The sequence below is a fragment of the Neolamprologus multifasciatus genome, chromosome 20 (genome assembly GCF_963576455.1).
Source record: "Neolamprologus multifasciatus chromosome 20, fNeoMul1.2, whole genome shotgun sequence".
Taxonomy (NCBI): domain Eukaryota; kingdom Metazoa; phylum Chordata; class Actinopteri; order Cichliformes; family Cichlidae; genus Neolamprologus; species Neolamprologus multifasciatus.
This window is the reverse complement of record NC_140458.1, coordinates 27,905,171-27,929,251: the sequence shown is the minus strand read 5'-3', so window position 1 is coordinate 27,929,251 and position 24,081 is coordinate 27,905,171. Positions and strand designations below refer to the sequence as shown.

The 24,081-nt window shown below is 41.8% G+C and overlaps 4 protein-coding genes across 6 annotated transcripts in view; 1 reads left to right on the top strand and 3 right to left on the bottom strand.

The window, feature by feature from the left end:
* Positions 1-89: 89 nt before the first annotated feature.
* LOC146495102 (uncharacterized) lies at positions 90-7,116 on the bottom strand. The gene is made up of 4 exons (XM_085144983.1): positions 4,394-7,116; positions 2,648-2,714; positions 1,580-1,954; positions 90-902 (listed from the first exon to the last, which is right to left on the bottom strand). Exons 2-4 carry the CDS (start codon positions 2,697-2,699, stop codon positions 685-687), a joined length of 645 nt encoding a protein of 214 aa, XP_085001109.1. The 5' UTR covers positions 2,700-2,714; positions 4,394-7,116; the 3' UTR covers positions 90-684.
* Positions 7,117-7,890: 774 nt separating this feature from the next.
* Positions 7,891-14,362, bottom strand: wdr6 (WD repeat domain 6). Of its 2 annotated transcripts, none has more exons than XM_085144976.1 (7): positions 14,214-14,362; positions 13,800-13,951; positions 13,405-13,539; positions 10,316-13,064; positions 10,047-10,124; positions 9,194-9,310; positions 7,891-8,961 (listed from the first exon to the last, which is right to left on the bottom strand). In XM_085144976.1, the coding sequence occupies exons 2-7, from the start codon at positions 13,867-13,869 to the stop codon at positions 8,010-8,012; spliced, it is 4,101 nt and encodes a 1,366-aa protein (XP_085001102.1). In that variant the 5' UTR covers positions 13,870-13,951; positions 14,214-14,362; the 3' UTR covers positions 7,891-8,009. The 2 variants fall into 2 exon arrangements, with proteins under 2 accessions (XP_085001102.1, XP_085001101.1); XM_085144975.1 differs by having other exon boundaries at positions 10,316-13,067; positions 13,408-13,539; positions 14,214-14,361.
* A 314-nt stretch (positions 14,363-14,676) lies between these two features.
* fsbp (fibrinogen silencer binding protein) lies at positions 14,677-23,318 on the top strand. 2 transcript variants are annotated; one of them, XM_085144980.1, is made up of 5 exons: positions 14,677-15,077; positions 17,039-17,082; positions 17,204-17,372; positions 18,760-18,804; positions 18,897-23,318. In XM_085144980.1, exons 1-5 carry the CDS (start codon positions 14,873-14,875, stop codon positions 19,256-19,258), a joined length of 825 nt encoding a protein of 274 aa, XP_085001106.1. In that variant the 5' UTR covers positions 14,677-14,872; the 3' UTR covers positions 19,259-23,318. The 2 variants fall into 2 exon arrangements, with proteins under 2 accessions (XP_085001106.1, XP_085001107.1); XM_085144981.1 differs by lacking the exon at positions 18,760-18,804 and having other exon boundaries at positions 14,697-15,077.
* The window catches only part of celsr3 (cadherin, EGF LAG seven-pass G-type receptor 3), a 119,831-nt gene continuing 116,500 nt past the window's right edge, over positions 20,751-24,081 (bottom strand). The window contains 1 exon segment of the mRNA XM_085144974.1: positions 20,751-23,789. Coding sequence (XP_085001100.1) covers positions 23,762-23,789 — 28 coding nt within the window. The 3' untranslated portion in view covers positions 20,751-23,761.

Genomic DNA, 24,081 nt, shown 5'->3' with positions numbered 1-24,081 from the left:
CACGTGAGTCACGGAAAGGGGAAAAGAGCCTTGAACTCTGGACATTACAGTTAGTTTACAGCCCCTTTCTCCTCCCATTCACCAGCTCATTCAGTACCTCTGAATGCCTCTATTATTCCAGCTCAGCTTCCACAGACTCACGTGTGTGTGCAAGTGTGTTTGTGTGTGTGTGAGAGAGAGCGAGAGAGGGAGAGAGAGAGAACAGGGTGAGAAAGGTAGGCAAGGATAAGGTGATAGAGAGTAAATGAGAATCTACAGGAGGTCTATATGTATGAAACAGAAGCCATTAAAACAGAGAAAGCTGATAAAACAGAGCAACTAGAGTGATAGTAAAGTTGTTTTTATTTCATAAATATACACATATATATATATCTAAAACAGGAAAGTTAGTAAATCGCTGTGGAGCTGAAAACCAGAGGAATGAACTCACACCCTTAGAAACTATTTTTTTTAAATAAATTTCAAAACATCAAACAAATAAAATCCAGCTTTCGAAAAGCAATGAACACGATTGAATAGAATAACATGCAGTCTTATTGTCTTATCTTATTGTGCCAAAAAAATAAATAAATCCCTCACCCATCACTCTTACTTTGAAAATAAAATATCACATTTTACTAATACAATAATATACTCAACAAAGGCAGATTTGAACTATCAGTAGGAGCACGCAGCTCTGCGTCTTCAGTAGTGTATCTGTTTCAAAAGCAATAAGAGGTTTTTGACACGCTCGGCACGCCAGCGAGGAGACTGGTGCAGCGGCAGCTCGAAGAAGGAGAAAGTGAAGCTCCGAGAGAAACTGAGGTCAGTGACGGGGTGAAGCGGTGGGAGACGGGGGGCACGAGGAAGCCGACACTGAGGCAACACCCTCCGCCTCAACTGCAAATCTTTAGCTGCTCCACCTGTGCAAAAAGATGTTCTGGTTAGGGCAGGGCCAGTAGTGATTAAAACACAGACAGTTAAAGGACAATATTAAATATAGAATATTACATATTTTATATCACAATAATATCAACAGGAGATACATGTTAAATGAGTCAGATTAACTGATAACTGATGCCTCTGTTCCTCTTCTTACAATGTAACTCAAAGCTAGGCTAACATGATTTTTAGCTGCATTCACTCTATTTATGTGCTTTGTATAATGTAACACGTCAAAGTCTTTTTATAAGACACACAATGTAGCACTAAAGTTATCATAGTTAATAACAAGGAAACATAATAATTAATAATAATTAATGCGTTACATGTGATAACACTGGGTGTGTAGTTACCACACAAAGATCCATTTAGCATTAATAATTAATCATGAAAAACATTTTTTTAAATAATCTGTCTGCTGCCAACTTTTTCTTTGTATCGTAAAGCATAATTACAGTATACTAAAGTGTGTGAGTGATCTTATTTGAATTATTTTTAAATTTTACAGGCTCCATTAAATTAACTATCAGCTATTAGGTATCAATCACTACCAAGTGTTCCTGCAGGGACCTTATGTGTGTAGCTGGACTCATTAGACTTTAAGTAATATTGTCATCTGGTTTTGTTTGGTAATGGCTGTCCCTTTTTGTAGTCGTACCTGCGCTGTTTTGCGTGACTGCCACAGGTGGAGATGGAATTTGAGAGTTAAAACTTGAGCCTGAACTGTCTTTGTCTTCTTCTTGTCTCCTGCCATGATATGGGGTAGCTGACGGTATTTGCTCGGGAACAGGAGAGGCTGGGGGTGGAGGTGGAGAGGGTCGTGGAGTAAGTATTTTGGGAATTGAGTCAAAGCAGGACTCAGATAGAGCCAGCCCTCCCCAAGGAGTCATGGTGGCGTCTGAGAGGAGGATGGAGGAGGGTCCTGGATGAGGGTGAGTGTCAGAGGAGAAAGAAGCCTTCTGCTGTCTGTTACGCTTTCTGCGACTGGACTGGTGGGGGTGCCAGAGACCTGGAGAGGAGGGGGTTGGCTTGGCTGTAAACAAAAGCAGTGGAGATGGTAAGAGAAACTTTTGCTTTGTCAATAAACTCTAATTGGAACTAATGCACTAACAAGAACTGATTTGATTTCCCTAATATAATTTTTCCATAACTTTCATTTTTTGATGAAGTCTATCCCCATGCTTATCGCTGACGTTGCCTTGATTTGTTGGAGAAAAGTATGGAAAGTCTAATCTTGAAAACATATTTCTTAAATGCTGAAATCCTCATTGTCCAATACTTTGAACATCATGCCATAAAAATGGAAAGCGCTAAATAAAAAAAGGTGAGCAAGTGAACATTTTCACAGTGCAGGTTAAAGAGTCCCAGTAGCAAAATCCTCATTCAATCAATCAATCTTTTTTTCTATAGCACATTGAAAAGGACAGTGTTCAACAAAGTGCATTTGTTGACCAGTGTCAGAATATTGTCATGTGGTGAGATAAAGACATGTCTATAAAGAGGTGACACAATTTGAGTTGGATTTATGTTACATGAAAACTTCTGCTTGTATGATTTCATAACTTGCATCATTTTGTTCGCGGAGAGCTTGCACTGTCAAAAGGGCAACTCTGCCACAGAAATAACCACATTGCACAAAATAAAACACTCATTAATTATAATAGCTGTGAGTTAGATCACTTTATCTAACTCTTCAGTAATATAGTCCTTGAATCTCATTGATTACCTGTTGATTTAGTCCCAGATGAACCAATGGAAGGCAGGCGGTCAGGTGACATTACCAGTCCAGGAGCCTGAGAGCAAATATACATTTTCTTTAATCTTTGTAGCTGTAGGGATCACACTGAGTCTATCTGCAAGGCAGTCCACTTTTAGAGAAAGAAACAGTTGCTGGATGGAATTCCTTTCATACCATACTTTTGGATTTGGGTTAAGACAAAAGATAAATATTGTTAAGACTAATAGACATGTTGACACCAAAGCAAAGCTCTCCTCCCAGCCCTGATTTCTTTATATTTGTAAGTGAATTAAGAAGGATTTGCAGTGATTTGTTGAAATGTGCAAACATAAATGTAAATACATACAAGGCAAAAACTGTTTGTACAATTCTAATAAAGGATGAAAGTCAATATTTTGTAAGACCACCTTTATTCTTCAGTACAGTCTCTCTTAGGCTTTATTCTAATTTATTTAAGCAGTCTCCAGGTACACGTGGCCAGGCTTTTTTGAAGGACATTCAAAGCTCTTCTTTGGACGTTGGCTGCTTTTTGTTCCGTTCTCTGTCAAGATGATCCCACACTGCTTCAGTAATGTTGAAGTCTAACATGATGGAAGCTCTACCAGGTTTTACAGATGGCTGTAGAGACTCACTGTTGTTCATGTTGATGATTTGAACCAAAACTTTCAAATTGAGATTCATTCCTAAGGCCTGTTGTGACTGATTTTAAGTCCAATTCTTGTGTAAATTGACATATATCAGCCTTTTCTCCCTGTTTCCCTTCTTATGAATGGCTTCTTGACAGCCACCCTTCACTGAGACCCTGCACTGGCCCTTCAGTGAACAGTAGATGGATCAACTGAAGGGCCAGATGCATCTCTCAGGTCTTGTGTCAGGTCTTTGCTGTATCCCCCCCCCCCCCCCCCCCCCCCTATTTCTTGGGGACATGACTTTCCCATACTGTTTTTCTGTTGAAGCTTTTTTTCCCCTCCTTAGGCCTGTCATTACTTCTGTCGTCCTTCACTTGTCCAATTCCTTTAAATGAAGGTAAAAGCACCGGATCACAAAAACAGTTTTCCTCAAGATGCTTAAAGAGCCCAGAGTATTTGAGAGAAAAGCCCTAGAATCAAATAACTCCCTAAAAGCAAGCACTTTGTAACTGTGAGAAGGAAAAACAGGCAAAGTTTAACGACATCTTGTAGCGATATATAAATAGGTGGGAAATAAAAAGAAGTGAGAAAAGAAGAACGTGAAGTGCTGTGCAAGTCCTGTAGCAATCTGAGCCTATAGGATCATAATTCAGGAGTGGTTCAGGGTCACCTGCCCTAACTATAAGCTCTTTTTTAGCTTATAGTTAGGGCAGGTGAGCTGTATATAAGCTGTAGTGTCTGGCTTAAGATTAAGGCAGACAGTTTAATTTATATCCAATACACACACACATATAAACGTGTTATCTTTGACTAATGAAATATGAAAAATGATGTGCTTCTGTCACAGGCTGCTAGTAACAAAGTGCCTAAAGACAGAACAAATTTACAAGAATGGGTTGGCTGGCTTGGAAGGAAAAAATATAAAGTAATCATTACTTTTGCGTGGTACTGTACACAGATAATATTTGAGTATTACCCATTAAAGTTGAGGAACAAAAAGGGAAAACAAATAAACAAACAACACATCTCAGCAATACAAACAACAAGAAGTAATGGATCAACATCAGAAACAGTGATGAAAAGCCAGGAGAGAGAGCGAGTGTACCTCTCTGATAGATGTAAAATGCTCCTCCTTCTGCAGACGCTGACACAGGGTCAGTGGGTCAGAAGACTCAGGGGCAATTTCCCAGCTCACACTTCCCCACACCAGTCTGTGAAGATCTCTGAAACTGGATTTTTATTATTTTTATTTCCACTCTCCTGCTTGAAAACCACAGGCGAAAAACTAAACAAACAAAAAGGTTTTCATAAAGTGTAAAAATTTTTTTTACCCCTGTATTATCCTACAATCCTGCCTCTCTCGCTCCTCAAACAACAAAAACCAGCAGCAAGAAGCCCCCCACCACCCTCACCATGCAAGCACTCATGCGCTCACTCACCCTAGCCCCTCATCTTTTCTTCCTTCCTAACTGACAGTTGTGGTCACAAAGAGAGCTATGGGAAATGGTGCAAGAAGCCGTCTTCTCCGTTCTCTTTCAGGTCCCTCTTCTTCAACACCCTCCCTCTCTTTTACTCGCCGTTTCCTCCTTCCTCTCTCTTCCTTCTTCTTTCATTGTGAGTGGCAGGCAGTGAGATGGGAGGTCAACAGAAAGCAATATGAGACAAGACTGAAATATTAAAATATTCATGGACACCTGCAGTCGGCCCCCTCCGTGTGCCCCAACCTGCACACAGCCGTCCAAGTGCGTACACATCCAGATATGTGCACACACTGGAATCTAATTTAGCTAATGTCAGTAATCCCAGCGTTTAGACCATGTGTCAAGTAACCAGCAATCATCACAGAGTCCTGTTTCCATTACTTCTGAGGACATTACATGGACTTGCCATAATTTATTGGAAGTCTAATAATAAACCAGGAATTCACTTTTAAGTGTAGTAATCTAATACTAATATTAGGAGGACTTGTTTTTCACCCTCCCCCTGTCCCCACATGTGACTGACTTTATAATGTCCCCACAACATGAGGAATACAAGCAAACACACACACACACACACACACACACACACACACACACACAGTGCAGGTGGGCACTTCATCTGTGTTCGTAGTTAAATTCCAAGCAGGTGACAGTGAATCAACACACATTTAAGCACACACTCTTTTGCACTTTTTGACATTTAACATGCCTGAGGTGAATATTCTCTTTGGCATCTTCCACAGCTACATTTGCGTGCCACACACACACACAGTCTCATATCAACGTGCCACTTAAGCATCTCATCTCAAAGCACTACATTTGCATTTTATAAACAAATGCGCAAATACACAGTATAGGCAGGAGTGGTTATATAAATCCTCGCTTTCAGCCAATAACACACAGCATACTGACACTATGAACTGACTCAAACTACAATTACTTTTTTAAACCCTCATGGTTTCTGCGTGACAAAGTGGGAGCCTCTGCTGCAGATTAGTCAGGTCTCAGAGGAGATTCCTGAGACTTCTAATCTCAAATAATTGGTCCTGTGACAATTATTTTGACAGTTGGCATTTTTATGTCTAGCTTTAAGCCCATCACAATGGTAGACAGACACATTTTGGGAACATAAACCAATCTGAATTTAAGTACCTTGCTTGAGGACAAATCTTGGGAGTAGGTGAGGTGATAGCCTAGATTTACGCTGCAAATTTCTGTTTTGAGGTTTTTACTGTGTGGAGAAATGAACTCCCAAGACTCTTCATCTAAAAACAAAAAGGCCTTTATTTCCTGGCTGGATGAGATGCACCATACTGTATTAAAAATAACTCCAGTCACTTCAGCCATCTTTGTGCAGCTTGGTACTATTCCCTAAAGTAGGCCACAGATGCCACAAACACATCAGAGATGGTTTTTTAATGTTCTCTGTGCCGTGAATGCTTTCAGTGTTTTCTTAAAGGAAACACCAGAAAAGAAATAGCTGCTCACATCTACGAAATTAATAAATTGTTTGCTTTTTAAACTATCTGAAATCAGTTAAGACAAATTAAAGAACATTTTTAATCTTTCATTTAATTACACTGGGAACATAGCTGGACTGGCCATCGGCGGTGGGCCAATGGTGATTTTTCGTTTTTATGGGCCGACGTTTTTTTGTTTGTTTGTTTGTTTGTTTGTAACGGTATAAACAATGAAAGGTGGTGGATTGGCTAATTGGTCATGATCGACTCTGGGCAGGACCAATTACAGCCGATGAGGTCGAACTTTAAAGCGCGTTTCTTTAGGTGTAAAGAAACGCGAATTGTCCCGAACTTCAGCAAAAATTAAAAAAAAAAAAAAAGCAAAGAGACACAAAGCTGGAGTTAATCTGTGTCTTTACGCTGCAGCTGCCTCTTCTTCTCTCATTCTCTCACCCTCCATCTCCTGTTGCTACTTCAATCATGAGACTGATCAATGATCAGCTGATCGGCTTTGCTGTCCTAAGTCCCGTCTCGTTTGTTTATCGTCGCGCTAAACAACAGCAGCACGTTTAAGCTTGATAAGACGTTGTTATAATTTATTTAATATTACTTTCTAGGATCAACTGACGTTTGCTGGAGCCACAGCCTTAAAGGTGCTGGTCAACACACAGTTTCCCTCTCACCAGATATCCCAACCGATATCTAGTGAGAGGGAAACATGCAGATGAAACCAGGAGATGTCCTTACTGAAACATCAGAGCTGAACAGGTGATGGAGAAACGGGTTTACCTGTTAGTTGACATGAATGAGTGGAAGGGAAGTTATGAACTGTTTCTGAGAGACAAATAACACCAGAATCCTTTTCTACTTAGCTAACAGTTGGTAACTGTGCAGGGGCGGGTCTAGCAAAGTTTTGCCAGGGGGGCAGGTAGGGCATTAACAGTGAAAGGGGGGGGGGGGGGGGGGAGCACAGAGAAATACTTTTCTTTCTTATTCTCATTGGAAATTTCTAGGTTTCAATAATACAACCGAATCTTACAACCAAAGTGGTCATTTGATGTAAAATATATAAAAATTCATTATTGTATATAGTAAATATTAAGTCTAATATATGCCCTAATAAGCTATAGTACTTTTTCCTTTGGGAAGGCACCATGTGTGCAGTCTGCAATTCTGTTGCGGAAAGATGTTGAATCTATTTAATTACTGTAGAAAAATAATTGGTTTCTGTGCATTTGTTTTACCCTGGCAATAAATTAAAGTCGATTACAGCATCATGAGGCAGAGGGTGGGGTGTGGTTCCCTACTTTTTTGCTGGGAGTTGGCAACCCTGCTAGTTAGGTATATGTAATTTGATATTTCCGGTAAGTACTGTTTAAAATACCAGAATAGGGAGGATGGTGTAGGTTTAAGTTTACTAGATTGATACATATATATACCAACAAGACAGCATACATCACTGTCACGACAGCATTTGTTTTCATTCAAAGGCTTTAAAGCTTTTCCTATAATACCTGGTGGGCTGTTTTTAGTCAAAATGCCCGGGCTGATATTTTGTCCCAGTCCAGTCCTGACTGGGAATAAATGTTTTTATCATTTTCATGCAACAAAAAATAAAGAAACAAAAACTAGAGAATAAATACTTTAAACAATTACCAGAAACATACATTTACATCAAAGTATACAGCTGCAATTAAGACAGGTAATTGAGAAATAATTAAAAAAAATATGTCCCTTTGTGAAGTTTTTATAAAAGTATCTTTAATCTTTTTATTCAGAATCATTTTTCTTGGAGAGTCACTTTAATTCGCTCAGCCAGCTTTCCCTTTTCTCCGTTTTTCTCTGCATCCATCTCCGGATTCTTGACTCGTAGTAGCTGGAAGCCCTGACCGCAGACGAGCGCCCATCGCTCCCTCAGACCTGTCTCAGGCTTTACTGCACTCGCTGGCTTACCTACGCAGTCATTCTCTGGTTGATTTCTTGGACTTGTGCCCGTCTCTTCTTTCTCACCAGTAGTCTTACTAACTGGGTCACCTGTCTCGCTCTCTACCTCAACAGGTTCTTTACCGCTTTTCTCATCAGCTGTTTCTTTATCCCTCTTGAGCCTTCCAGCATTCTCCTGCTCAGACTCAAATCCTATCTTCACTTTCTGATTTCCTTTCTCACTTTCCCAGACTGCGAGCCCTGCAGCATCAGCAACGTGGGAGCACAGTGCCCCATAGTGGCTGATACTGTTACTGCAGACCTTCCAAAGGCAAACCCTCTGATCTGAGGAAGTGGAGACCAAGAGGTCTGGTCTCAGGACCTTCAGTGCTGTTAGAGGGGCAGCATGGGCCAGTGGTATGTGGCACTGGGAGTGGAGATGAATCTGAAGCCTGTCTAGACACGGGAGCTGCTTTTGTAGGAGAGGCTGAGACTCAGAAATCTGAGAAAACCCTACTTGGCTCCCGATTTTCCCACCTTCTGAGTGCTGCACCCCGATTGTGGACACAGTCAGCTGTCCATCATCTCCTCCGCTAGCAACAGTTACCAGGCAACTACCCTGTTGTTGTCCCATTTTTTCTGCCCAAACAGCCAATGAGTTAATCCCACTCTGGTGGGTGGGAACATCGAGGCAGGGGACTGGTGATGTTGCAGCACAGCTCGAATTATCCGTTGATGAGGACAAAGAGTTGGTCAAATTCCACACTGCGATTTTCCCATCAGTCGCAGCGCTGAACAGCAGCTTATACCTGCAAGAGAGACACACAGTTATAGATATAAAACTAAGTGTTAAAAAAAAAGAACTACTTTCTCCATGCTTTCCTAAATACTGTACATCTGTAGTATTAATACGCCAGCCGCTTTTAAAAATATATATTTCACTTTAAGTCTAAAAAGATTAAACAGCAAAAGCATTGGTCTGGTTCTGTAAAGCATGACATAACAACCCAGGAAAAAAAGATGAGCAATCACAGTCATAACCTGTTGCCTTTGTCATCCTCCAGGCTCCAGGTGGCGACACTGAGTACACAGCGCTGATGGTAGAATGTTTCCCACAGCAAATCGATTTGACCTTTCGCTTCATTGACAGAGAACAGTCTGGAAAAACAGTGAGAAGAGTATTACGGAGAACATTAGAAACTATAGCAGCACACAGGGTTCATGTACATGATTACCAAAACAGTTCCTTTAATTTCCCAATCGACTTTTAATGACCATATTTTCTTTTAATTATCTGAATATACATGTAAAATAAGATTAAAAATCTATGCTAAAACTTACCACAGTATAACTTGACTAAATTCAATACCAGGCTATATGAGAATACAAAATAAACATACGAGTAAGATGTTTACAGAATAATATGTTAAACTCCAAAAACTCCATTGTTCAGCCCAAATAAACAAGTGTGAGGGAGGAAGAGATTTTGTACTATAACTAGGTAAAAATTTATAATGCTGGTTATTATACTGATGTTCTGACCACATAAGATCTTGCAGGATCAATGCATATTTCCTTACACATATGTTAACGTCTGTGACCGCATGGTACACATGTTGGCAAATTGAGCAAAAATACTTGAAAATACAAAACTGATGATTGCAGCTCATTATTGCCACAATACACAATCAGACACACATAAATGAAATGTAAAGCCTTTGATTCTGTTACATTCATCATTATGGTTATTATAATCACCAGTACCATCACCCCAGTACTGAATATAATCCTTTTTGAGAGCATCAACTCAATGCGAAGACACTCTGATTTTCTCTTTTCTGCAGCTTCAATGAAAATTCCAGCTGTGTGAACTCTTGCTGTGATGAATACCGACCTGACAGCCCCGTCACTGCAGGACAGAGCCACGAGGACACGGTTTACTTCTTCATTCACCACTGTCGCAGACATGTACCTGAAAACACACAGAGCTGTAATCAGAGGTGCATTTTTTAAAATGCAAAAAACAAAAACACGGAAGTTATATTCAGCTAAAAAAACCCAAACAAAAACAGCAGATTGTCTTTGTGAGGAAGAGAAAATATATGCAGAGAACAAATAACAAGAGGTCAGAGGCTATTTAAACACTAGCTTTAAAAAACTTGCCTCGTTTCCGGGTCCATTTTCACCATCTTGTGTCTGTTGCGCCGCCTCTCCCACTCTTTGTCCAAACGGTGACTGGCTACCTGGATCACCTGACAGGAAGGAGCCCGTCTCTGCCCGTCCCAAACAATTAACAGCCGGTAAACTTGGATTTGAGCCCGCCCACCGGCCGACACGAGCAGAGCAGAGAGAGGCTTTGACTGGCTTTCACTCCCCCCCTCTGGGCGAACAATCGCAGTCACCGTGCGGATGCTCGAGATGTGGTCGGTAATAACTGAAAGAACTTTAATATTGCCAGAAAAGGGATGTACCGCCAGGACACTCAGGCTAGTGTCCTCTCCACCTGTCACTACTAACTCCCAGTGGTTTGCCTGATTCCCGTTCCCAAAGTCTGTTATCCTCCCCAGCCTGCATACACACCCAATTCCTCTTCCATGGACTCCATCTTTCAGTCCTGTTCCTCCAGCCCTTCCTGTCTTTCCATCCCAACCCATTGCTTCTCCGGGGGGCTGTGAAGCCAGGACAGCCCCTTGCTTGATAAACACCAAAGCTCCATATCCGAGCCAAATTCCTTTGAGGGATGGCCACAGACTCCAAGAGCGGTGCCCCCCACCACAAGGCACTGCTAACAGTCTCTCCTGCCTCACCGGATCCCAAACAACAAAATGGACTGCATGAAAGCCGACAATTACAAATCTGGCTTCTCTGCCTTCCTTCTCTACTTCTCTGAAGCGCTCTTCTTCTGCCTCCTCCCCTTTAACCTGCACCTGTTCGGTCAATTGGTGTTCTTTGTTATATAGCTCTTCATATTCCTCTGTGACCTCTTCCTCCTCCTTCTCCTCAACTTCTTTTTCAGGTTCAAGAATTAAAATCCTCTCCAGCCACTCCATTCCTTTGCAGGCACGCTGGACCCTGAGAACCTCCAGCTGAAGCCTTTCTTCATTCATTTCACGTTTTTCCGCAGCGTTATCTTCTCTACTTTCTTCAAGATTCTTTGGTGACGATGGACGCACTCTGAAAACTCTAACACAGCCGTCCCTGCCAGTGCTATAGAACAAGCCTTGGTACTCATACACTGAGGTTACGCCTTGTTTCCCGTGCACCCCAAACAGACAGCTCAGAGGATGCAGCAAAAGGTCATGCACCTCTTTGCTTCCTTCATTCTCCAACTTGCCTTTCCCCTCTCCCTCAGGCCCGCCTTCCTCATCGTCACCTTGTTTACCATCTGTCAGTAATTCTTCATTTGTTTCCTCACCATCTCCTTTTCTTTGCTTTGAGTTTTCTCTTTCCTGAAACAGAAGCAGGGATCCTCTCCTGTCTCCACACACCCAAAGCACCTCCCTTGACCTGCGCTGGAGGCGCACTGCAGCTGTAAGCCAGCGCTTAGCGCACGAGGGCAGGAGGAAAGAAGGTAGAGCAGTGATGCTGAGAGCTAAAGAACAGGTTTCATTGAATTTTGTCTCTACACACCAGCGATAGACACGTCCTTCAGCAGCTGAAGCTAACAAATACGCACGCTCTTTTTCCTTCTGCCAAATAAGACTATGGATCTTCCCTGATCCACAAGTAAGCAGAATTCCAGACTGAGGATGAGACATGGGAAAGATCTGTAAGCACCCACTGAGGTTTCCCACAGCACACAAATCAACTTTGGTTGTCGACTCCTTCACAGTGATAGTTATCGTTTCCATCACACAGTAGGACTGAAACTCTGGAGTCCCATTCCACACTACTTCCCACTTCCCAACACTATATTGGTAAACTATTCCTTTGTCAGTGCAAACTACAGGCTTACACTGACTCCAGCTTGTACTGCCATCCTCTTCTCCTGCTAAGCAAACAACTTTAGGCAGGCCTTGACCAGGAAATTTCAGGTCGGTCAGTTTCTCTGTCACTGCCTCCTCCTCTAGACACTCCTTCCTCTCATTGCCCTCCACTCTCCACAACCTTACCCCTCCATCCGCCCCTCCTGTAGCCACCCAGCTCGCGTCCTCTCCCTCGCTGACTGCCAGTGCACGAACACCCCCTGCTCGGTGTCCCTTCAACGTGCGAACCACGTTCCCGCTTCCAGCCCAGTCCCAGACTAAACAGGTGCCATCTTCCCCAGCGCTGAAGATATTCCCTAATGAGAGACGGACTGAGAACACCCTGGCCTGATGTCCATATAGGATCCTTAAACAAACTGGGTTCAAGTCCCCACATTTCCCTTCAGGCCCACCTAAAGTGCCAACACCCCACACCCGTACACTGCGGTCATCAGAGGCTGAAGCTAAATATCCTTTCTCCTGGAGGTAAGAGATACTGAAGATGACCCCAGTGTGGCCCAGTAGACGCCTTTCAATTGGAGCTTTGTTTTCAGGATTGCCACTTTTGTCTCCTCCTCCGGGCTTCCAGAGAACCAGCTGATTGAACACAGTCCCCCCAACTATGACAGTATCCACCCAGGATTCATGAACCAGAAGGAGAGAAGAGTACAACAAACACCCCTCCAGACAGGAACGCTGCACCACGGCATTTCCTTTTGTGACATCCAAGAGAAGAGCACTATTATGAGCAAGAGCCACACACAGCAGTGGCTGTTTGCCTCCAGAGAGCCAGCGGACATCCAGAGCCCAGTCCTGTAGCTCCATGAGGGGACCCAGGACCTCCAGGCGAAGATGCTCCCCATCCTCCACACGGAACCTTACAAGCCTCACAGCTTTGCCTCCAAATACTGCAAGGTCACAGACATTTGGCTCTGTAGTGCTCAGTGCTGGTGAATAAGAGCAAAAAAAATTATATATATTAAAATTTTAAAAAATTAGAGCAAAAATAGCTGGAGGCTTTACGTGAATAAAGACTTTTAATACGCAATAAATAATTGTCCAATAAAGATAATATGTATATATCCTCAATTTAATCTAACACCTGCAAGCATACCTTTAACTGCTTATAATTTAACTTTTATCATTGCTGAGAATCCATTCTTGGTTCCAGACTTGCCTTTCTTTCACTTTCTTATTGCTCTGTAAATAATTTTCTCTACATATTAACATATAGTAAAAACAATCAAACGAAACAAGAAACAGCTCATACTAACAGCTTATACTAACCAGCACTCCGTGGTGGCTCAGCTTCCCACCTTCTAGGTCTTATTCCATGAATCCGGTAATGATGGAGAACGCTCAATGAGGCACAGGCTTTAGGGCAAGGCTTGAGTCTGTACACCGACAAGACCGGACCCTCACCTGCCACGAAAGAAAAGTTGTGCGTGTTTGTATTATGCAATAATGTACAAAATTTGGAATTCTAAAGTTCAAGCTAACCATTACAGCAACCAGAGTTACAAAGAGAATGTGACACAGATACAAAATGAAGAAGTTCTGAATAAGTTAAAGTTTAACAATAAAGAACTTTTAACAAAAATGCAGTTAATATAGGAGCACTGTGGAAAAACACAGCAGAGCATCACAAGAATAACTACTTATCTTGTATGTTGAACACTAACCTTTAATTAGAAACGCATCCTGAAGGAACTCCAAAGCTGTAACTGGAGCAACCAGGGCCACCGTCTCCATCACTTAAAGATTAACTGCGGTCAACAAAGGCACATGACGGGGATACGGTGCGATACAGACAGATGACCCGCTGTGGCGACCCCTAAAGAGAGCAGCCGAAAAAATAAGACCATTATGAAGGGAAGATATGCAGTTTTAACAAAACTGTAAAGCATGCTGAGACTCCGGGTAGAGCAGTCTGCTGTTGTATTTACTAAAGTCCAATGCTGAGTGAAGATTACCCTTATGATTAGCAAAACAAGCTAACAGGAGGAGTTATTCTTGTCTTATTTGGAAAGGAATAAGATATCGAACGGCAGAAAACTTTAACAGGTAAACAATAATATCTCGACGTGCCTACTTACACACGCTCCCAAATGCAGGAAACTGTTCAGAAACGTTATAAGATCATTATTAACGTCCACCAAAAGGCAGTCTGGTACCCATGTGTTTCTGTACAGTCGTTCTTGCCGGGTTTCAACCAATCAAGCTGGACTACCGGCTTTCTCAACGCTGATTGGCTAGTAGGAGGTTAATCGTATTTTTATTGGTGAACTCTGTGCACGTGAGGGACAGCCTTCTATGTTATGCTGCGTTTAAGGATGTTCGATAAAACTCAGTCAGTAGCCTTCAGTCGCAGGCATTGATCTTAAAATACCATGATACCTACTAAGAAGTTTCAAAGCGCTTTTACCCCCACTTCTTTATACAAAAAGCCATTATTATCATTTTAATTCCACAGCTGCACCTGTAGTGATGAGATTCAGGCACTCTGATTCTACTGCGTTGCCTACTTCAGTGGGATTTGGGGTACATAACTGGAAAGTCATGTTAATTATCTCAGCGTTTAAATTATAACGTTTTCACGATATTTTGTAACCTAATGCCAAAAGATACGTGCGCAACAGCGTAATTGTGTCTGCAAATCCTCGCAGAACACGTGAACGCATCACGAGGCAGTACATAAGGTAAGAGGTTGCTCCAGGCTGGGAGGTAGCGGTCCAGCTAACTTTTAGAGCTAGCTATGCCTGGCAAATGTAAATTCCAAGATTCCTGGCTCGCAAAGGATGTTTACAAGGACTGGCTGGTTAAGGACGTCCAGGACATTCATTTTGCCCGATGCAGGGCCTGTTGCAAATCAATCAAACTTCAGACGATGGGCGAGGCTGCCCTTACCAGCCACGCAGGGGGAGCTGGCCACAAAGCAGCGGTCCGCAAGCTGCTGGAAGGTGGGTCACTTCCAGTTTTTCAGACTGGAGAACATCTTGAAAGGAATGACAGAAATCTGTTAAGAGAATTCACGAGATCTTGGTGTGATAACTGCTTCATCGCTGTTTGTTCAGATGGTTTAATCGTGATGTGGTGTTATCGTTGGTGTGTGTGCGTGTGGCTACACCAGTCTAGACAGGAGTGTAAAAACATCTGTCCCAGGACGAGCGGTCATCAGGACATCACCGAGCACAGCTGTACAGTTTATGCAATTTCAGAGTTGCTTTATATGATGTCTGTTATGTCTTTGATTTAAGGTTTTATATCCCGTGTCATTGTAGCCTAAAAACAATAGCAAGGAGCAGCAGCCAGCATCCAGAGTCCGCTGAAGTAATAAGACTTCCTCCTGGGATAGCAACTATGTTTCTATTATTATTAAATTATGGCTCATTAAATACATTTTTAGAATACAATGAATATAAGGTGCATTAGTTTGGTCTACGGCGTAGTTTGAGGGGTTAAGCAATGGATTTAATTAGGGTAATTAATTAAGACTGTAATGATGTTTGTGTTTGTTTAACAGAAAGTTGGAACACCCAATATCTCATTCATTCGTTTACTGACCCTGTAAAACAAATCCAGGTAACTTAAAGGTTTGTTTTTCCGGGTTTTTCTCTTTCTTTTAGAGCTCTTTAGCATTATATATATTTTTTTTATTTAATGAAAAATTATTATTGTTGTTGTTATGTCTTTGATGTAATTAAATAACCTGGGAGCACAGGCATGAAAAGTGTGTTTAACAGTGAGAGGTGGGAATCATCAGGCACACCACGATATGATATTATTGGGATTTTTCACATTTTCTAATATGATATTAGCCTTCATGTTCTATAGGAATGTAATTAAAGTACAACCAGCTAGCAGCCTGTTGATTCAAGTCCCCTGGAGTCATGCTCACTGACACAGACTCGTTCAGACTGATGGTGACATGTTGGTGATCTGTCCGCCTTCATAAATTAGACAACAGTTATTTTGCAAACCTTCAGATTCGACAGTCAGTCTGAGAGTGATTGCAGTTGGTCTAAGTCAGACTGCGACTTATTGCAGAAAGGTTGCCTCCTGTTATTTGACCTGTGAAAAGTAATTTTGTGTGTGTGTGTGTGTGTGTGTGTGTGTGTGTGTGTGTGTGTGTGTGTTGATGTAAGAAGGTTGTTGTCCTATTTTTACTCATGTGACTGAGCCATGAGCTTGCTTTGAATTAGGAGATAACTTTATCAAGAAAAGTGTGTTTGATGGTTTTGGGGTCAGAGTTTGCTTGTACTCTGGTCCTAAAGAACAGGAAGGTTGTTGAGCACTAATATAATAATTAGATGTAAATTTCTCTCTGTGTAGACAGTAGCACATATATAATTTTCAGTGATTTGTCACAGTTAATTGCTGCTTTATACGAAGCACGTTGCATGTAACTGCAACATTATTTGCAGTTGAAAAACGGTGATAAATCACAATATATGTTATTGCAATACTCAGAATAATGAGTAAAATGTTAAAAATCACAAAAATATCAAGTCACAAGTGTAGTACTGAAATCATCTTGTTTCACTCTGTTTACAGAGCGATTAAAAGGACTGTGCTCATTTTATGACTGTCCCCCTTTTTCACGATACTGCTCATCTACACCAAGAAATGTTAAACGTTTTACACTTTTCACTTCATTCCATTTAGTGCACCTGCCACCAGGTTACTGACAGCACTTACTTTGTGGACTTTTTTACTTTCTAGGTTTGCTTTGCAGAAGCTCCGATATCATTTCTGCTTCTGTTGATGGCCGTCATGATTGAGTAAGGTGCTTTATGGTGATGTTGTGCTTGTGTCCACCAGAAGGAGGCGCTCTTTGTTCATTTTTCTGATAGACATATACTTGCAGTCCCTCCCTGGTTGTCTCCTTATCCTTTTTTTTTTTTTTCTTCCTTATTATCAGGCTGTTTGATGGTGACAGGACAGGTGAATGGCAGCGTGAATCAGGTAATTACTTTTAAAGTTTTGGTTTCATTTTATTTAAGAGGTAAACCTGGAGCTGCTCATGACACCTTAGATTCAGACAGAAACATTAATCCCAGAAACACCAAATGGCTCGCCTCCTTAGGCAGAGGACAGCAAGGAGCAAGTGGCCATCTGCCTCCAGCGTGACGCCTTGGACAGAATAACAGGCAACGACTGGTCAGATCTGCACCACAGCCCCTCTACAAACTCCACCTCCCACAATGCAGAGCTACAGGATGTGGCATTCCCTGCTGCCTACTTCACAGCACCAGGTACCAACAAATAACACCCTGCAAGCTGCTTGAGCATGTGTTGCTTGGAAACCCTTGCGCAGGGAACTTTCTGTGGGCAAATAGTGGGATATTCTACTATTAACTTGATTAATACTCCGCTCTTAATTAAGAAACAATAACCTTGAGCTGAAGGAGATAATTGGCTCAGTTAACATTACTAAGGGTGAGGAGGAAAGGGCGTAATTATACACAGACTTCAATAAGTTATAGCTGTTTTGCTGCAGAGATGGCTTTAGTGTTGAATGCTTATTAGAAGATTGTGAATGGGAAGAAGCAGCCCATGTGACCAACCTAAATAAATTACTGTCATTAAGAAGATTGATAGCCCAATTAATAGCAGGGGTATGCTGTTTGGAGTGCCCGTGTACCATGATGTGTACCACTGTGCATCATAAATATGAGACTAAATAGCTGTTTAGTTCATTCCTCTGCTTTTCCTCTAATTTAGCTCTGAGGCTCCCCTTTTGTGGCTGAAATTGAATGTTTTGACAACCTGCAGTACTGTGCAAAAATCTCGAGCCACTCGTCATATATTACTTAAATGTAATATATGAGGCAAAAAGTAAAGTATACACAGTTCTGACGAGCTTGAAAGTCATTGTTTGGTGTGACCAAACACAGCCTGAACTCTCATAGGTGAGCTAGTCTTTAGAAATCTTTCTTCAGGTTACGTTTTTCTATCCAGGGATGTTTTTACTGTTTGTGTGTGTTTCATGCTGACAGTCTTTCCTGATGGTATCACATGCAGTACAGTACTTTTTAGCATTGATAATTTCATAAATTTAGGCAAAAGTGATCGGGATAGATCCAGAAGAAGCATTCAGGTCAGTAAATTAGAATCTTTCTTTACAGAGTTCTAAATAGATTTTCCATCGATGATACAGTTATTGAATTGACCCAGACACTGTATGACAACCTCACACATGGATGTATAAATCATCCGCTTACACCTGTGGCTGTACTGCAAAAGCACGTTCAAGTCTGTTTTCATTAACCCACTTTATTAAGAAACTTTTCTAATTAATTCATAGCATTTCACATCTAAGCCCTGTGACACATATTAAATCTAACACAAACTATAACGTGCTGTATTTATTTAGTTTTGCTTTGTTTACCTGTGACAAGGTATACCTTTGGTGAGCCAACTTGGGCTTTTTGAGTCTAACAGTAAGCACAGCTGTGCCTGCATCAGATCGCAAAGCGGCTCGCAAGAAGGAAAAACTATTATCCTAAATAAATCTGAGGATTTTCAAAATATAGTCCAGGTTAAAACTGTAAGACGATAGGTTTATCAGCTTTGCTCTGGCATTAAGACACAGGGAGATCTGACTGGGATTAAAGTGTTTTTGTTTTTTTTAAATTTCAGCCTTATTCTCTAAACTGCAGCTCCTGGTGTTAAACAGCCTTGAAAGTAAGAAAAGTGAATCTAAAGTTGCCTTGCAAACCTCAGATCGTGCTTTTTAGTACAAACCACAGTGAAGTTTTTGAACTTTGACCTCTCAGGCACCTCCAGGCTCAGCAGCCAGCATCTCCAACCATCAGGCAGCAAGACGGAAGACGCCAGGCGCCGCCCAGCTCAGCGCGACTCCGTAGACCTGTCCAGACTGGAGCACCAGCAGAGATCGGAGGCTCTGGAGCAGCAGCAGCAGATGAAGATCCTGGAGTGGGAGAATAGGATGAAGGTGCTGGCGTGGGAGCAGGAGCTGGTGAGGGAGAAGAGGAGAGCAGCCCGGCAGAAGGAGAAAGCCTTCAGGATGAAGAAGGCCTACTACAAGGCCAAGCTAAAGAGGATGGGCGAGGACGTGCCGCCATCTTCCTCCAGTAGTGGCGACGAAGCGGAGAAAACGTCTGACCCGACTGGCTGATACGCTCAAATGTTTCTATTTTTCCGAGTGTCATTCTTGTATTGTTTTGTGTATACGCCATGACACTACTTTTTGGGGTTTTTTTACACATTGCTGCTGAAGAGTTTCACATTGAGCAACAATTGTTGTAATCACGTCAACCAATCCCTCTGCAATGTGAGTTCCATCTTAATAGAGAAACATTTTAAGCAGTTTTTGAACGAATCTTTAAAAACTACACAACAGTACGGATAACTGTAAGTCACTTTATACTCCTTGTTGAAATGGTTTGTAATGACAACCCTGTTTTATGTGTCATCTATCACAATCTAGCCCCGGATTGAAAAAAATCAATTTTCATTGATCGTCTTAACGCTGTATTTTTTATTTTTATTTTTTTAAAGGTCAAAGCTCGTTCAAGGTTATTTTAAAAGAAGAATGTACGCAGGTGACACGCACATGGGACGAAATGACATTCCTGAAAGGACAATCTTTTAACAGACTTTTGTAGTGCATGCTTTAACTTTGTTTTTGATATGTAAGTAAACAAATATGTAAGTGAATAAATAAGTGGGAGAAACAGGTACCACACTGATGTATGTGCAAACCTGTGATTGTTGTGCGTCTTCTTATGAAAATGAGAGGTCTGTAATATTGAGTTGTAAGACAGCATATAGAGGAAAGTATTGGATCACACCACTTACCTACAAATACACTGGAGTACATGGACAGAAGGTCAGGTTGCCTTGTGTCCACATTCTTTTGGCCATTTTTAAAGTTCTCTGCTGGGACTGTGGTGGTAGGAGGGGTTAAAAAAAAAAAAACTCTTTAAGAGTATCTGCAGCAAAATAATTAGGCGCATTCAGCGATCGTCAAAAACACCAAAAGAGGCTATTATCTTTTTGATGAATGCTGTTAAGGCCCCTGGTACAGTTCAAACACTTAGAGAATAGATGAAAAATGCAACGCTTTGAAAAATGGCTGCTCTCCCTCTGCTTTATGCCAGCTGACACTCAGAAAAGAGTGGTATTGATCTTCACAGCCAACTTTTGGCAAAAATGTCCATTCCCCCCCCCCCCCCCCCCCCCCCTTCGGATCCCAACATTTTAGATCAAATATTTTTAGCTTTACTACTGCACATCAGTGCCTAATGAACCTGGCTGTGACCAAGCGGTAACATTAATAATCTAATAAGAGCACTTATGAGTTTTTGCTTCAGCCCTGCGCAGGTTAAAATCTTAAGATTCTATGTATTTATGTATGCGCCGCTGATCCCCGCCGTCTCTTGAGCTAAACGTCTCCGCCCTCCTCTGATGTCTCTGAATGTGACAGAATACTTTGAGAGTCAACGCAAGTCAGGTAGAGGAGCCTTCTAGAGAAAAACGTGTCCCCCTGTCACAGGATCTTTCCTCCGCTCACTTTTTCTACACCTGAAAATGTCTGTTGGCATGAATATGAAACAGCAAACCTCTTTGTGTCTCCCAGACAAGAATAATCAGAAAGAACACAGAGCCTTGTAGGAATAAGTCATTTTTTTTCTTTTTTAATGTCCAACATTTCTCTTGTTTCCGCGGTAACAGGGGAACAGCTGTTTCCATCCAGACGGCAAGATAGAAGGCATCCAATAATGAACACACAAGCTAACAAATACAACCTCCCATCATCTCTCCACCTCTCTATGTTCCTCTCTTTTTTGTCTCTAATCATCTTTTGTTGTTGTTGTTGGTTTTTGCTTGTTTGTTTGTCTGCCCTCGCTTCTGTGGCTCGGATTGGTCCGAACTACTGTTAAACCTGTAGTTAAGAGTCCTCTGTTATTTCAGCACATTAATTGGATAGATTAACAGTTAAGATTAGACAACAGATCCAGTTTGAATACTGACTAAACTCTTCAGATTTGAATTCCAGGTGTAAGTTCGGATTCTTTTCTTGCCTTTCATCTGTGGATTTGTAGCCGTGAGAGTCAGATGACAGGAAATGTTACATATGACAACAAGAACATTTGCGCACACACGCGTGCACACACACACACACGCGCTTCCTCAACATCCTCTCATTCAGATGGCGAAAATAAATAACCAATACAGTGTCAATAAATTATCAATAAATAAAGTAAATCTCATGTCTTTCAAAGTTGAAGGTCAGCTGAAGAAAAATATAGATGGAGAAGAAAATAGGATTTGTCAGGCTAACAGACCGGTGGGTGGTGTTGCGCTGCACTCGGGACTTTTTTGGCAATAATACTGTCGCAAATAGGTTGTGCTTGTCACGTCTCAGGGACACGGGACCGACAGAGCAGCGGTCAGAGCAGGCAGATATGCACTTATTTGTAAGGTGTGTGTTTATTTCCAGTTCGAGCGTTTCCATCCACGTGTCTTTTTTTTCTCTGTCTCCCTGTGATGAGTAACATCCACGCCTTCCTCCCTGCGGCTACATTTCTGCAGTCATGTTTCCTGACCCAATTTGTTCTTCTTGCAACCTTGCCTGATTTGGTATCTTTTTAAAAAAAATCTTTCCCGTTATGCAATATCTTAGCCTTATTTTTTTTATTTATTACTTTTTGCATTGGCTTTTGGCTGTTTTCTGCTCAAAGACACAGACAACACATGTTGGCAACACAGAACTCCCATTTTCCTTCAGTTTTTACAACCCTCTGTAGTTTTCTATAGAAAAAAGCCTCCCTGTCCCCGTCTCCACTCCTGAAAACGCCCATGTGTTGTTACCTTAAGGGCTGAACTCTGGGCTTCCTCCGACAGCTGCGAGAAAGATGCAGCTGCTGATGGAAAGACCTGCATCTCGAAACCACTTAGAGGCTTTTAGCGCTGACACAGCTGACATCTCCTCTCCCCTCTGCAATCTGCCGCAGAAGCTTTGACGGATCTTGAAAGATAACTCGTTTTTTGTGAAACCATCTAAATGAGAATCTAAATAAATAAAAATCAGTTTTCATGTTTTTTTTGTGGGCTCGTGTTGGATTGTTTCTGAAGCATGAGCTTCTTTTCTGTTGAATTTCTCAAATATAAAGGAGCAATTTAAATATTCAGGTTGGCACCATGCTGTGAACATACCACAGGGCTGCTTTCATGTCTTCAAACAAATATCTGAGTGTGTTACGATGAGTCTTATCCGCTCCCTTCCCACATGAAAATCCGCTTGCTTATGTACTACGCGGGTAAAATAAAATGCCAAACAGTTATGCGGGTTATGTAGTAGCGCTGATCACGGCCTCATGAAGAGAAACAGCTTTTCATTTGAGACTTCTTACTGAAAAAGATCATGATTTAACAAAACTGAGCTACAACGCGCCCTGCACAAATCATTTCCATCAGAGGAAACAGAAGAATATCAGGGTTTCATACAGATTTTAAGTCCCTTTGGTTTAGTTTTGCGGAGAAGCTTTTACGAATGGTCTTGAGGTTCGGCTGCACCTGTGTCGTCCCTCGAGGCAGGCATCAAAGTGCACAAAACTTTGAGGGGATTTAAACGGTTGTTACGCGATACATCCTCATCCAGAGAGGCAGACAGAGAAATCAACCTTCACCCACCAGGTCTCCAGAACGCTACAGATATGGTCTTGTAATATCAGCCATCTGATATGGTCTGGTTCAGATAGCACCAGGCATGAAGATACACAGATAGATGACAAGGTCACATTCATATACAGCACAGAGCTGATGCACTGACACTTGTGACTGAGCTTTTTAACTGTTGAGCCGCCAACTTTAAACCTTCAGTCTTTTTCTCTGAACAATCATCTCGCTCCATCAAATCTCTTAAAATAACTCCTCCTTCTATTTACAATCACTTCCTCCTCCTGCTTTGATACTTTCCCTCCAACCACATCTCGCGGTTTCGATAATCTCATTCGATTCTATTGCCAGACCCCTGTCGCTATACATAAAGTTGATGTGTGTGAAGAAATGTTTGTAGGGAAAACCTTTTTTAGGGAGAAATTTGGGGAGTTTTTTTTCTTTTTGTGGGGAGGGGGATCCCCCCCCCCCCTCAGCAACGACCAAGACTGCACTCACACCAACCTCACTCACAACCTCACATGAGCACAGTCATTTAAAAAAAAAAAAAGAAACATCACAAGAGATTTCTTCTTCATCTCCAATGAAAAAGATACAAAATGTATAAAAATGTTATTTACAGTTTCTTTTTTTTTTTTCATTTTGACGGATCTCGTTTGTTTGAAATCTGAGGAGTTTGTGTTTTTGCCTTTAAGAGTTTGTAGGTAGTAGAGGTGGTTGACTCATCGTCCACAGAAACATCGTCGTTCGCCGTGGGCGGTGACACTCGAAAACTCTTTACACAGTACACGCCGCCCACTGACTTTCTCTTGAATCTGTGTTATCATTGGATGTTTTGTCCGTCTTTGTGTCTCTGCGTTTCCTCTGTCTCGGTTTTGTTTCCCTGTCCTCGAATGTTCCAGGTTGTCCCGGTGCTTCAGGTCCATCCGTGACCTTTGAACATGTCCAATGTGACCCCAGCACTGTAGCAATGCATTAAGGGATGCGGAGGTTGTCATCAAGACTGTCCCTCACTTCTGTTGGCTCTAAGGTGAAGGAAAGAAAAATGAGTCATCACTACGTCTGTACAGCCCTTCACTAATTGTAAATTCAAGTTCACAGTGACACTACAGAAGTAAAATGGAAATGAGCTTTGCAGGCAAAAGGACAAAGAAAAAGAGAGGGAGAGAAGAGTGAGATGGAAAACAGAAGAAAATAGACTGAGACACATGGGAAGAGATGATAAAGAAGCTGGAACACAGCAAGCCTGCCGTAAGGGTTGGGGAAGGCTGAGATAAACAAACTAGAACAGCACAAGTCAAAAGTCCAAGATGACAG

What these genes read in the sequence shown, in the direction of transcription:
- wdr6 (XM_085144976.1), bottom strand. Translation starts at nt 13,869, where the DNA reads ATGGAGACGGTGGCCCTGGTTGCTCCAGTTACAGCTTTGGAGTTCCTT. An exon ending in GGATGCGTTTCTAATTAAAG is followed by an intron (nt 13,540 to 13,799) that starts GTTAGTGTTCAA and finishes CTTTCGTGGCAG; the next exon opens with GTGAGGGTCCGGTCTTGTCG. An exon ending in GAGGATGACAAAGGCAACAG is followed by an intron (nt 8,962 to 9,193) that starts GTTATGACTGTG and finishes TCTCTCTTGCAG; the next exon opens with GTATAAGCTGCTGTTCAGCG.
- fsbp (XM_085144980.1), top strand. Translation starts at nt 14,873, where the DNA reads ATGCCTGGCAAATGTAAATTCCAAGATTCCTGGCTCGCAAAGGATGTT. An exon ending in TGAATGGCAGCGTGAATCAG is followed by an intron (nt 17,083 to 17,203) that starts GTAATTACTTTT and finishes TCGCCTCCTTAG; the next exon opens with GCAGAGGACAGCAAGGAGCA. An exon ending in TGCCTACTTCACAGCACCAG is followed by an intron (nt 17,373 to 18,759) that starts GTACCAACAAAT and finishes TTTAAATTTCAG; the next exon opens with CCTTATTCTCTAAACTGCAG.
- LOC146495102 (XM_085144983.1), bottom strand. Translation starts at nt 2,699, where the DNA reads ATGTCACCTGACCGCCTGCCTTCCATTGGTTCATCTGGGACTAAATCA. An exon ending in ATCTGGGACTAAATCAACAG is followed by an intron (nt 1,955 to 2,647) that starts GTAATCAATGAG and finishes TTTTGTTTACAG; the next exon opens with CCAAGCCAACCCCCTCCTCT. An exon ending in AGTCACGCAAAACAGCGCAG is followed by an intron (nt 903 to 1,579) that starts GTACGACTACAA and finishes CTTTTTGCACAG; the next exon opens with GTGGAGCAGCTAAAGATTTG.